Genomic DNA, 14,364 nt, shown 5'->3' with positions numbered 1-14,364 from the left:
ATCCTGTGGTTCTTTTTTTTCTTGAAAAAGTATGAAATCTGAATCCAACTTCCTTTTATTTTAGATTAACTAGTTCTAAAAAAATAATAATATTTTTATGTGATAAAGCAGTAAGTATATGGCTGGAATTTTGTAGGTGCTGTGTATATAAGCATAAGTTAATTTCAAAGATGTTGAGACACTAATGTTTTTCAGATAATTTTTAGAAAATCATTTAAAGTTATCCCTTTATATCTTGGGAAGCGTTAGGGTATTAAAAGTAGTACTATTAGTTGCTGTGAGGTTATATCAATTTATATGACATTCCAAGTAGTCTCCTACTGACAGGATGAAACTAGTAGCCATGTTTGAAAAAAGCTGGGAAACTATAATGGCAAAAAGTGATAATGACACTTATTTCAGGAAGGGACTTCTGCTATGGAAAACCTAAACGAGATGCAGTGTATGTGGTTCCAGACTGAATGTGCTGCAGCTTATCAAAGGCTAGGGAAGTATGGTGATGCCTTGAAAAAATGTCACGAAGTAGAAAGGGTAAGTAGGTACAAACAGTCAATTTCTCTCCTGATGTTTCTCATACAGTAATGAAAGATATTTGCTGATGCAAACAGCATGAGCTTCTTTGCATAGAAAGCTTCTAAATTTTTTAAATGGGTTAATTCTTGAAGATTCATTGTAATAGCTAGAGATGACCTTTGTTATCCATTATGTGCAAAACTATTATTATTTGAAGCGAAAAGGATTCAATATAATATTTCATGTCTCTTATCTGCAGCTATTTCTACATTAACTTTATGATGTCTTTGGTGAATTGTTTTTAATAAAAGCAATCACATTTCAGTTGGCTTTTAAAGAGTGCCTAAACCTTTGACTAGTATTATTGTTTTTCACAAACAAAATGGGATTTTCCTGGGTGTGTTTTTCCTTCTGACAGCTACTCTTGAACAATCAGTATGGGAAGAATAGTTTTATACTTGCTGAATATTACCTGTAAATAATATCAGATATAAATTATCTCCATCTATTTAAAAGGGTAAATCAAGGAAATGCCTAAGACTTTCTCTTTTTTTCCTCCTTGAAGCATTTTTTTGAGATAACAGATGATCAATTTGACTTCCACACATACTGCATGAGAAAGATGACTCTTCGTGCCTATGTAGACCTTTTGAGATTAGAAGATGTGCTCAGGAAACATGCCTTCTACTTCAAGGCTGCTCGATCAGCAATTGAAATCTACTTGAAGCTTCATGATAATCCTCTTACCAATGAAAGCAAAGAACAAGAAGTGAATTCAGGTACCTAGACCATAATGGAGACTCATGTGTATGACAAGTAAAAGCTTTTAAGCTAAGTAAGCTACGTACTATAGAATTAATGATTTGTAACATACATTCTGTTTTTGTTTATAATTTGATCGGTAACTGAAAAGAGATCATAGGTAACATCCTATAGCTTTCCCTCCGTTCTTTGCTCTCATCGTATTTTAAAAACAGGATGTGAATGAACCTAGTTATAGTTGGAGTACTTGAGGAGGAGCTGTATTTCAGAATCAGAAGAGGAAAAATCAAATTGAATTCACCCATTTATCCATTTAAACAAGTTGTGTTTTTTTTCTTAAGAGAATAGTTGCTTCTTCTTTTGTGGAATCACAGCTACTGTCAGCACTGCAGTGATTGTTGACAAAAGGATGAAATTAATGCCTGGCTTTTTGTAAAGGGAGAGAGACTTGACATGGAACAAAAATGTTGAGCTAAACCAAAAATGCCACTTCATGTTGCTAGTACTGTTTTACCTTTTATTGAGGTGAATGAGGTCTTCCCCCCATCTGTTTGTTTATGATGCACATATAGAAGGAGGCACATTTCACAGCATAGTTCAACTTGCATCCTTTTTCTCTCCAGTTTTTATTTTGTCCTGTATGTAATGTAAAACAGGTGTGTGACAGAGGACCTTGACAGCAATATGTAACAAATTAAAGTGAGGAAGACTAAGTCATATAGTTCATTTGCCTGCTGTGAATATGAATTCAGTAAGCTTATGCATAGGGCAAGACAGCATTGCATGAATGGGGGGAAAAAGAACATTTGTTTTTCCTTGCTTCCCAGTCTCAACTTTGACTGTAGAGCCTTGGAAGAGGTTTTGATAGTCACAAAAAGGATGTGTTAGTCCTTCGGAAGCTTCTTTTTCTTTTTTTTACATATTATTTGCATAAATCCTGTTCTCTGAAACATGACAGAAGTGGACCAAGTAGAGATTACAGTACATTCCCAGCTAAAGCAGGAAAGGAAAAAAAAAAAAGGCAGGAAAGAAAAAAAGGAGTGAATGGGAAAGGTTGAAGACTTCCCACTTCTGTAGAAAACCATGGTTTTTTCTGTATTCTGCTTTTCACACAACTGTTAAATTTTCTAGGCTTATCTAAAAGTTAATGTAGTCTACAAATATGAACACAGCCAGCAGAATAAACTCTCATAAGATGGTATTATTAATACATACTAGAATATTTCATCTCCCAACCCCAAACAATACCCGTTTTTGCTTGCATCCATTTAGCTTGGCATTTGCAGAAAATCAGAGGTATTATCATGACAGTACGTGGGTCAGACACTTGAATGAATGATAATAGGCTTGTTTTAAGTTGGAGTATAAATCAGTCAGGATGTCTTTAGTATTAGAAGCTGAGCTGCAGTCAACACATAGGCTTAGTATTGCCCTTGAAAATCCATTTTTCTAAGGCAAAATCTGTCACATGGATTTAACAACTTCATGTACTTAATATTTCAAGTAGCTGAGGTTTCTGTAACAGCTATGAAAGAAAATATGCAAGAACAAGTGTCGTGCTGTAATCCAGTGGTAAAAATGGACTTTATCACTATATATAGTGATAATAATGTGCTGGCAAGAGCTGGTATTTCTGGAACTTACTGTAAAAGTACATCACTTCGACATGGTTGGAAGAGCATAATGGAGTGCCTCAGTGTTGTTTGAGACAAACAGGTTTTCTAGTTAAAAAGTTAAAATAAGTTACCTGTTACTTAATCTATAGAAAATCTCTCAGCCAAAGAATTGAAGAAAATGCTTAGCAAGCAGAGAAGAGCACAGAAGAAAGCAAAACTTGAAGAGGAAAGAAAACATGCAGAAAGAGAGCGACAACAAAAGAATCAAAAGAAAAAGCGAGATGAAGAGGAGGAGGAAACTAGTGGACCCAGGGAAGAACTAGTTCCTGAAAAACTGGAAAGGGTTAGCATGGTCTCTACATTAAATTCATGTCATTGTCATAAAAATCTCCTAATACGGGATTATTATGAGGTTCTTCTAAAATAATCCATCAGTTTATATAAAACCATTTTTGCATGCAAAGACACCTTTTTTTGTAGTCTACCTCTACTTATACTGAAGAGAAGTCATATTTTTTTTTGCTCTAATAATTTGAAGTTCTGTATTAATATTCTGAATTTATTTAAATTTTGGTTGTTCCAATGGTAGGCCATCTTTCGTTAAGATAGATACTAAACAGAAAGATGGTTCTCGCCCAATGTACTGTGTTGATCTTCATACAGTGAATAGAGAAAAATTAACAGAAATATGATTGCTATCCAGAAAATATAAAGACAGAGACAGTATTTCTCTAAGTACAAAGAACTTCCCCTTATCAGAGTAACTTCAGAAGTTGTCTAAAGTGTTCATATTTACTTTTTAAATGCTAACTTACAGCATGACTATGCTACATGAGCAGTGCCACGGTTAGCAGTGATGTTGCCTTTGTCAATATGAAATCATGAGAACACACTTTTAAACCTTACCGTTCAAATAAAAATGTTACAGGTCAGTTTAATTCGGATAGCTATCTACAGTTCACTGTTGACCTCTGATAATTTACATGGTATGAATAACAATTATTGGTGGGTTTTATCAGACGTTTGTTTCAAGTTTTAACTTTTGTGTGTTTTTTCTTTTTTTTTTAACAGGTAGAAAATCCATTAGAAGAAGCCATTAAGTTCCTTATACCACTTAAGAATCTTATCGGAGATAACATAGACACGCATTTATTAGCATTTGAAATATACTTTAGAAAAGGTAAAGTATGGCTTGGTTTTATTTTTGCTTTGCAAACTTTTAATTCTTCACTGTGGCCTATACTATCTGATTATAGTTGAAAACTGTCTGAAATAACGATTTCTTTAATTGACTAAAGCAGGAGCTTACTTGATATCCAAGAAATCACAGGACAAAGAATTTTTGTTCAGCAACCCATCAAAAAAAAAAAAAAAGGTCAGAGCAGAATAAGCTTTAGCATATGCTAATGAATGCTGTAGAAAGATATTTGTAGTGTGATTGATAATTACCTAGGGTAACGCAAATCCAGACAGTGAAATTATCTATGTTGTTTTGTCAGTTTGAGCTATAGACATTCCTATATTCTTAACTAATTTGGGTATGAAAAGTAAATCTTCCTGAATTCTTTGTAGGCCTCAATGTTTGTACTTTTGTAATGTACTTTTGTACATTTTGTAATGTGTGTACTAGATTTGCTAAATAAAACAGTAGTTGATGCAGAACTTTCTAATTTTTTGTATTCCTAATCTCAATGTTTTTGTTTTTCTCTTCCCACAGGAAAATTTCTGTTAATGTTACAGTCTGTCAAAAGAGCTTTTGCTATCAACAGTAATAACCCATGGCTACATGAGTGCTTGATTAAATTCTCTAAAGCTGGTATGTGTGTAGGAAGTACGTACGTATGCATGTATAAGGATACAGGAAGTAATGTGGACAAAAACTTGTTTTTATAATGTATAAATATACTCCTGAAACACAAAATTTAACAAAGACAAAAAAAAAAAAAAGCAGTTTGTTTTTTTTTTTTTAGGTAACACCTAGGAAAGCACAGACTGTGCTATGTAAGGCAGCATGTATGTATTATGTACTCTTTCCCCCATTAATCCACTAGGTGGACCCTGCAAGTCACTCTCTGTTTTAAGAAAACAAATGGCAAATAGGGGAGAAATATTCTGACCAAAGCCAAATACGCATTATGAGTGTTAGGCAGCATTATTGTATTAGGCAGCAGCAAGTAGACATGGCAGAGAGCCCATATGAATGATTCATCTAGAAACGTATCTATAATGTTTTTATAGAGCTGAAAATGAAATTGAGTAAATGTTTCTGCATTTTAAGTGCAATTAAGTTGACTTAAAAGTCTGTTAAAAAATGGCATGTTAAAAAAAGCTACAAAGAGTAGAAAGTAAACAAAGACACTAGAGCTGATAATTACCTAAATGTATATCCTGTTTGCTCTGAAGATGTACTACCAAGTCCGGTGCTTTATTTTGTCATATGAATCTGTTTTTCAGCTGAAATATACAGTCTTAAATTTCTTAGGCTGATAGCAGAAATTATGCATATGACAGTGTATTGATTGCGTATTTCTTGTTGGCTTCATTCCCAATTAAGTGATTTAAACTAAAATAACTGTAGAAAGCATACGCTACTAGTCAATGTGTATGTTTGCAAAATGAACACTTTTCAAAATTATAATCAGAATCTGACAGATTTGTTTTGTGAATACTAAAGCTTGTGCTTACTTGTAATACTGTTGAACTAGAATTTGTTTGTGTACAAATTTGCAAAGAAAAAAAAAGCAAACGGATTTAAACAGTGATGTTTGCGTTTTCACATTGTTTTCTGCAGTTATTTGAAAGTTGTTTGTTTTTTTTTTTTTTTTCCATATCTCTCTTACCCTTTCTCTTTCCAGTATCTGACCATAGTAACCTCCCAGAAATTGTGAGCAAGGTCCTAACTCAAGAAATGCAGAAAATCTTTGTTAATAAAAATTTGGAAAGTTTTAATGAAGAGTTTCTCAAACACAATGCTACCTCCATTCAGCACCAGCTGTCAGGTTTGTTTAACTTCTTAATGTTTTCGAAAATGAGTTGACTTCAGTGATTCAAATCAAGAACATTTTTCTGCGTTAACCATAAATTGGAATGAACCAGGAGCTTACTGTATGTTTCCTTTTTTCCTCTGCCTTCTTTGACCGTTTTAAACAAACAAAAAAACCATCAAGTCATTCACTTCATAAGATGCATGATGAACCTGCTCCTTACCTCTAGAAAGTGTAATTAAGCTACCAAACCACCATAGGTATTCAAGTGTGGAAGCACTGTCATCCCTCCTGTTTCAGCTTCTAGTGTTGAAATAATTAGAAAATATAAAACAGCAATGTTTATCTCATGTAATAATAATCAATCCTATATATTAGAAACAATGTTTTTCCCCCTCTGGTTTCTAATTAATTGGGATGTATCTCACACATTCTCACAGCTTTGTCAAGTAGCAACAGCGTGAAGAAAATATGATGACAACCTTGTTCCTTTTGTTTTTCTGCTCTGTAGGCAACAATGAAAATGTGCACATATGTCACTTTCATACTATTTGCATAGAAAAAGTATGAGTAACTGCTGGAGCTAAGTGGAAGGAAGTTGAAATTGAAATTTTTCACTTCTCCTGAGTCCAGAAAGTTGTGGAATAAAAATCAATCAGGCGCTTAAAGTGCTTAGAACAGTACTGATCTCACTTAGTAAAAATCTCACTGTAAAAATTACCCAGGCTCTGTCAGGAATCCCTAGAGAATGTTAGCTCCAGAGGATGGGTCGTCTTGCTTAAAGGAAGGTTAGGCAAGTTACCCCAAACCTGGAGTCCATTAAAAGAGCTCTGTTTCAGGACAGTGACTTGAAAGAAATACTTGCACCCTTTCCTGTGAGGAAGTTCAAGATTTGGGAAATCAAGTTGCAGTTTTTCAGCAGGTGTTTGCTACAGGTTCTTACAGATGTGTTCTTGTGCTCTTGTTACCTTGTTAGGCATCTATCTGGGTATTTTCCAGGTTCTGCTTTCTTGTTCTCCATTATTATGGGAATAATACGGTCACTTTGTCCTAACAATCGTACAAGCCGAGACTATAACACCCAGACACTTCATGTCTGTAGTGTCTTTGAGAAGAAAGCAAGCTCGATCATTGGTGGTGGCACCCATCTTAGAGAGGTGTCAGGGACCCCTTTGAAGGTGAAATCGATAGATATTCAGCAGAGGTGAGGGACTCAAGTGTGTAAAAGCCCCTTTATATCCTTAGAGTCCATTGATCACTGTGATTCAACAGTGCATCAGTTTACAGGCAGCAACAAAATTGGGACGAGGATTAAAAGTGAGCTCTGGAAGGAAATAAAATCCTTTGTAGTTTTAGGACTTTGTCTATGTGTCAGTCTTCTGTTTATGTTGACACAAGTTTAAAATGGTTGATTCATCTGGTGCATAACTTAAAACTTATTTAACTGGCATCTCTAATCCAAGTTTGAAAACACAAAGTTCCAAAGTCTGAGTTTCCAAATGAGTTTTCTTAGCTAAAATAGTTTCTAGTAATAATATCATAGGCAGAATTTTAAACACTTTTCAACTTCTAAACCATAAACTCCCTGACTTGAAACAAATGTAACCAGGTTAAATTTAATGTTTCTTGACAGTGATAACTCAAACCCAAATATATGGTCTGGTAATTTGTTTTCTGAACCATTTTGGGTACAGAAAGCTGTTAAGAGCTATGGAACTTCTTTTAATTAGGAAAGCAAATTTAATGATTGGGAAATAAGTTGAACAAGAAGAGGCGATACATTTAGAATGTGGGTTTTCAACTTTTCTATTGAAGTGATTTCTTAAGACTTCTGTTCCTTGTAGTAGATTAGATGTGAGATGTGTCTGTACTCTGCATTTTGAAAAAGAAAAGTCCGTTTACTGCCCACATTTTCATCAAACGAAGAGTTTATATTATGCCGATACAGAGCAACATGGTATCTTGCAGAGATGCCCAGACCAGTTTTGTTAAAATGTTTGTGGTCCAATAAACTGCATGGTTACATTAATACAACATCTTCTCACCAAGGTTATCTAGCCCAAGCAAAGTACTAAACATGTACTTTGTCATGTACAAAGTGCATACAATTTTTAATCATGTACAGAGTGAAGTAGCTCTGCTTTGGATTGCTCTCTGCCATACAAGCAGAGTTTTATGGCGTTCTTCTAGAATGTGTTCCAAAATTGTTTGGTAACTGGATTAGTCTGTTAATTCATTTATCTCCAGTACTTTTTCAAGAAGTATTAATCAGAGTATCTCTGAGGAAACATCTCTTACTCACTGTTATGTTTATAGTATGGATTTCATTTAGCCTGCTGATTTGAAGAGCTTAGTCATGATCATTAATGCATTTCATTTTTGGAGAAGCAATCCATGTTACTCAGTCCCCGTGTTCCTAATGAACTTCAAAATAGCTTTAGTTTCATTGGTTTTTAGTTATTTATAATGAAGGAAAATATGATTTAAAATTAAGCCCTAATTCGCATTAAATGTTTTGGATCCCGTATGTCTGCCTATGCAGTATTGCATTTAGGAATGATATTACCTAAATGTGTGTTTTTTTTCCTTGTGCTAAGGTGCAAAAATGATGTATTTCCTGGACAAATCAAGACAAGAAAAAGCTATTGCTGTGGCTACCAGGTTGGACAAAAATATGAGAGACAAAAATGTGAAGGTAAAAGATACAGTATTTAGAGACAAAAATATATGGGGTCTTAAATAATGTATAGTTATCATGTATGTTATCACACAGTTTTATATTCCATGATAAACATTAAAAAGAATGTTGTTTTTAAACTTGTTTTGAAGTAATTATATCTGAATACCAACAGAGCACCTGTTTGTTCAGATTAGTATTGTTTAACAGCACACCCTTTTAGTAATAAAACAACTGTAAATCCCACTTACTAACTGTTAATTTTCTTTCTGTAGACGTTAACAAAGGTTTTCGAGGCACTGCTTGATGGCAGTTTCGGAAGCTGCCACACTCAATGTGAAGAATATCAAGCAGCATGTCATAAACTGTTTCCTTTTACATCTGCCTTTATGCCTGCCACAAATGAGGACGATAGCAGCATTGCATCTGTGAATCATACAGCCATTAACCATGATTTACTGTCTAATGAAATATGAAGTAGCGTGTGCAAGCCCACGTGTGTGTCTAGCTACCTACACACACACAAAACTCTGACTGTCGTTACATGCTGGCTGGATGTGGATCAGGGTTACTTTTCCAGGTTGTATTTTAATATCTTTAACAGGTATAAAATGAAATATTTGGATAGTTAAATGAAATGGATTATACTATTAGTTATTTTTTTCTCCCAACAAAAACTGCCAATATTTATGTAAACATTATCCTTAATCACCATTTTTCATGTTTATACTTGTACAGTTTTAAGTCTTTTAATAATCCATCAGCCCTCCCTCACAAAAAATTATGGATGTTGAAGATTGCTTTCACATAAGTGTCATTACATATGCATATAAATGTGATCATATCTTGTTAATAAATTCTTTTGAGCATTTTTAGCAGATTAAGACAGAAGTGCTGCTTGAATTGCCCTCTTCATCTTTTACAGTTTTTCTTTTTTTTCTTTTTTTTTTTTTTTTTTTAATTATTTTATCTTTGGTCATCTTGATTTCTTTTGAAGCACAGTGAACATTGGCGGTTTGCATGTTTTTGTAAGGTGTGTGTCTTATGGAACCAGTGTTGATGAATTTGAAGATTAGGTTTGTGTAAAAACTAAGGGTTTATTTTTTTTTTGAAAACGGTATTCTATCTACCTTGTGTTCCATAACTATCATTTTCTTAAGTTTATGGTCGGTTTAATGTTTTATGTTCCAGTATTCTCAAGCAATTCCCTGAAAATACAACGAATCTGATACTGTTGTCTGTCCATTTTACTCTTCTTTCTCTCTTCTGGTTTCTCTCCCCCTCTGTTCACTTACTGTCACTTAAATTTAAAAAAAAAAAAAAAAAAAATGCTGCTCCAAATTTGGGCAAATGCGTAAGGTACAGGAATGGAGGATATAGTTGTTCTCTACATCATTAAACTCACTGCTAAGTTTACTGTGTTACCTCCATTAAAAGTCTTAGTTGTGGACTTATGGCCAATACTCCAGTACTTCTCATGCCTAAATACTATTGCTTTAGGAGCTGCAAAGCAAATAGTATCCGAGGAGTGTTTTATATTTTAAAACTATTTAAGGGAGCACAAAGAGGAAGACTACAAATCACAATGAACCTTTTTCTTACTCTGTATTCTGGTGCAGTAAATATTAAATATACAACACATGAAAATGGAAGTTTGACTCTAATATACCTATTTAAAGCATAATGCTGGACAAAATGGCTACATACGACAGCTTTACATTCTATAAGAACTGCTATCAAAACATTACTATACTGTGGCTTGTACAGGAAATCCATTTTCTGGAAAACTGTAATGGAATCATTCGATCGGTTTTGTTTTTATTTCACTGCAATGTAAATAATTTCAGTAATATTAACTAGCCCCTCTAAGGCAAATATACATTCATGAAGAGGGGATTTTATTAAGACAAATAAACTGTTCTAATTAAAATTCTCCTTTGTGTGTCATCTGTTTAGATTCAAAATTGTTGAATGGAAAACTCACTGTAAAATATTGCCAACATATGTTATGCTGTAATAAATTATTTTGTACACATTTGCCTTTGGTTTGGAATTTTTGTGTTTATAGACATCAAACTGCAGTCCATTCCACATTCATTAGGTTTTTCATTTCACTTGCAGCAGTTAATGTGCTGAAGACAGTGATTATTTTTTAAGGTATGTTTCTTTATAGTAATATATTACTCTTAGAAATGTGGCAGGATGTTTTTATCTCAGGTACTCACTATGCTGTTTGATGATGAACAGCTTCCTCAGAGATGCCTCAGATAGGGAAAGATAACTGACCATAATGGAATTGTTTTGGCTCATTTGTACCCTAGAAGTGTATTATTAGCCTGCATAAGGTAAATAAGTTAATTGGTACGGTCTTTCTATGTCTTTCAGCAATGACACCTAAGGTGCTAGAGATTTATTTCAGATCTTCAGAAGAGGGATGCAGCACTATAGATGGAATGGTAAGACTTCCACCAGTCCTCTGGTATTTGGTGAACTATATGCTTCAAATCAGACTGGAGCAAAAATACCTGGGGTATCTTTTTAGCATTCTATTATTTGAGGAAGTAGATTTATAGTTTTGACTTCTGGACTTATAGAATTGTAGAAGCACTTCTGAGAACTCTATTTTAAGAGATATTGATTCTTCTGTCACCCAATGTGTGGCTTATTTTTCCCTTGAAACTGGTAGGGGTGTAAGCTGCTGAGTTTGCTTCAGGGCTGTCATCACAGGTGTAAGCTGCTTGGGATAACGAATGTTTGGCAATCCTATAAACCATTGCAAAGAAAGGGTAAGGTAGTCTGGGAAAAATAATACACATAAGGGTGAACAACAGGTGCCAAGAAAAGGGTTTTTTCTTTTAAATATTGTGAGATTTGCTGTCTCTTCAGTAGGTATGAATTGGAAAAAGCACCAAGCTTAACAAGCCTGTGAAGTCTTACAAGAGGAAATGTGCTGTAATATATAAATGTTAATAGTGTCTACATGTCAAGTCAGTGCTTCACGTTATAACTTAATAAACTTTAAAATACATTCAGCTGGCCTAGCTCAATTCTTTGCTCAACTCTTTCATTCTGTCATGTGTTCATCAATTTTTTTCCTCCCTGCCATTTGACCTCATTTGTCATCTCGAAAGTCACTGAATCCACTTTGAAAGTCAGTAGTAATCATTCTTGTTGCACTCCCCCCATCCCTAACCTGCAAATGTGACATCCAAGAGGCAGCTTCCCTTTCCTTATGAGTCCATTGGCATCAACATAATTGCGCGGCTGCATCAAGAATTTGTGGACAATCCAAATACTGCCAGCTTGCAGAGGTAAGTTGTGAGCTGAACAGTCTCAGATCTCCTTTATCCCAGAGGAATCTCACCCTATATCTGATCTTATCAGATCTGACACTGTTTGTCCTAAAATGAGGCAAGTCAAGAGAATACCAAGGGCTGAGACATAGGATATTTCTTACTTTCAGCACCACCTGTTCCTGTGACAAACAGAAAGGTGGAAGGAGTGTCAAACAGCACATAGGCTTTCCCCTTGACCTGTATTATGCTACAGCTTTCTTCTGCATCTCTGGCCTGGCATCAATTAATGCATATAAAGAGCAAAGTAGCTTGAAGACACTGTGGCTGTCCATAGGCGGTCCTGTGTAAACTAAGCTATTTATATATTGTGTGTTTTAATTGGAGATGTTCTTTGTGGTAAGGACTGGTTGAGTTTTTCTTGATCAAAGCTTACATGTTGTACGTTTGATGCTCCTTAGTAAGGAAAATTGAATAGTGTGGGCAGCGAACGAAGTACTGATTATCTACAAATGTTGTTATATTAAGGTCTTTGAAACTCATTCCTGATTCAAGTTTGAAATGTCTGGCAGAGTTGTTAAAAACAAAAAAACAAAAAAAAAATCTAAAAAAAAATCTACCTAAAGATGGGATTTGCTGTCCAGACAGAAGGAAAACATGCAAATGCAGTGAAAGTATAGGGCAAGGCTGGCTGCAGAATGCAGGACCTTGCTTATCTGGGCAGGCTGTGCAGCATTAGTTCAGGGTTGTTTAGTGAGGGTTTAGTAATTCAGCTTGCTGAACTAGAAAAAAAAAATACATTTCTATTTGGTTTTGGTTGGTTCAGTTTCTGGTGGTTAATGAGACAAATGAGCTTCCCAAAGGGCGGGATGATCACTGGAACGAGCACAGGGGGAAGCAGTGGGAGAACGAGCCCTGGGGACCAGCCAGCTCTTCTCCAATTGCACTGGGAGCGTGTCACTGGGGAGCACACAGGCATCTTCTCGGGCTTCACTGCAGCACATTGAACCATGAGCTGCTACTGCTCCTTTTTTTTTTTTTTTTTTTTTTTATCAGTGCTGGCTAGCTGGGTGTCAAAAATACTGTACCTCCTTCACTGGCACAAAGTTTCCTACAGTGCTGGGAATCTTAGTCCAGAGACCTATTTGGTCTTCTTGGAGGAGCTGAAAAAATGGTGTTAGCAGCAGGATTTCTGAAGACGTACAAAGACTGTACCTAGAGTAATTAACCAGCAAGGAGGCATGGGCATGGCTGAGACTTGAACTGGGGTTAGGTCTGCTTGCTGCTATCCCCTTTGCTCTCATATGTTTTGATTACGTTACATGATGATTAAGTTTTCTGCTGTATTGTTTAGGTATATAAATACCTAAATATATATATATATATGCAAATATATATATATAAATGAAGCCTAGCTGTATATATAGGTTAGCTGGGCTTCGCTTTCTCATTACTGACCTTTACAAAATCTTCAAAGCATCTTACATAGCCTCTTATATGAAATTACTGATGGGTTAATTTTGATTGCTCTAAATTACAGTAAAAGTTTATGTACTTCTCTCGTTCTGTGAATTTTTGAAAATCTGTTGTTTTCAGCTGCTTCACTGTGAACTTCTTTCGTAAATCCCTGCCGCTTACCCCGGCACAAACCAACTCCCTCTGTCGAACAACATAAATGTCCTGAGGACTGACTGAGCCACATCCAGGCTCATGCAGGGACCTGCAGCAGTACTGCCGTCTCGCCCCTGTACCTGCCTCTTTCCTTCTCATTCCCACACACAGGCAAAGAGACGTACCCCAAAGCTGACAAACTTCATCAGAGGACGTAAACCTGTTCCAAAAACCCAGGCCCTAATAAAAAAATCTGTATCTTCTTGTCATGCAGGTAACAGTAGTTAGTCCAGAATTGGCCAGGACAGTGTTTTTGTTTTTAAATAGTGACAATTAATTTGGTCTAAATGTAAATAATAACTGAAAATGAAACATGTATTATTTCACCAGCATCGTTATATGTACCTTTGACATTTGTTTTTCGTGTCTGAACGGTTAAGTTTTAATAAAAAGTGGCCACTACATGGATTTTCCACTAGAGGGAAGTCTGACACCCAAAATACCGTAATGAAAGGCTAGAGCCAGCTGTTTATTTTCAGGTGTTTCCTGATATTGTAGTAGGACAACACAGGAAAATGCCTATTGTCTTTTATTCTTTGAGGTGCCGGAGAGGCTGTTGGTGCTTTGTGTGTACTTTAATGACTGAATCGGACTCATATTTGTATAGCAAAGGTGTCTCTGGGCATTGATGTGGAGTTTTGAAGTCGAGAACAGGGTTGGATGAGAACAGAGACAGGGAAATGATGTTTGAGCCCCCAGATGGCCAGAATCACCTTTTGGGGGATTTTCATATGCTGAAAGCATCAGTCAACCAAGTTCCTGTCTCACTCCCCTCACGCCTCTGAGGAGAGGCAGATTAATGTTTGCTCTAATTAATTTATCACGGACTAGATACGTTGTCTGTTCAC

The 14,364-nt window shown here is 35.6% G+C and overlaps 1 protein-coding gene across 2 annotated transcripts in view; it reads left to right on the top strand.

Moving 5' to 3' along the window:
* Positions 1 to 10,958, top strand: part of NAA16 (N-alpha-acetyltransferase 16, NatA auxiliary subunit) — a 63,757-nt gene extending 52,799 nt beyond the window's left edge. The window contains exons 13-20 of one of the 2 annotated variants that reach the window (XM_082770126.1): positions 403 to 531; positions 1,079 to 1,292; positions 3,041 to 3,243; positions 3,963 to 4,071; positions 4,609 to 4,707; positions 5,747 to 5,890; positions 8,473 to 8,570; positions 8,828 to 10,958. In XM_082770126.1, coding sequence (XP_082626252.1) covers positions 403 to 531; positions 1,079 to 1,292; positions 3,041 to 3,243; positions 3,963 to 4,071; positions 4,609 to 4,707; positions 5,747 to 5,890; positions 8,473 to 8,570; positions 8,828 to 9,028 — 1,197 coding nt within the window. In that variant the 3' untranslated portion in view covers positions 9,029 to 10,958. The remainder of the gene's footprint in view (positions 1 to 402; positions 532 to 1,078; positions 1,293 to 3,040; positions 3,244 to 3,962; positions 4,072 to 4,608; positions 4,708 to 5,746; positions 5,891 to 8,472; positions 8,571 to 8,827) is intronic. The other variant, XM_082770127.1, reaches the window with a different exon arrangement.
* The last annotated feature ends 3,406 nt before the right edge of the window (positions 10,959 to 14,364 follow it).

This window comes from Aythya marila (genome assembly GCF_965140915.1).
Source record: "Aythya marila genome assembly, chromosome: 1".
Classification (NCBI taxonomy): Eukaryota; Metazoa; Chordata; class Aves; order Anseriformes; family Anatidae; genus Aythya; species Aythya marila.
Note: the sequence above shows the minus strand (reverse complement) of the source record. Positions and strands in the feature narration are given on the sequence as shown.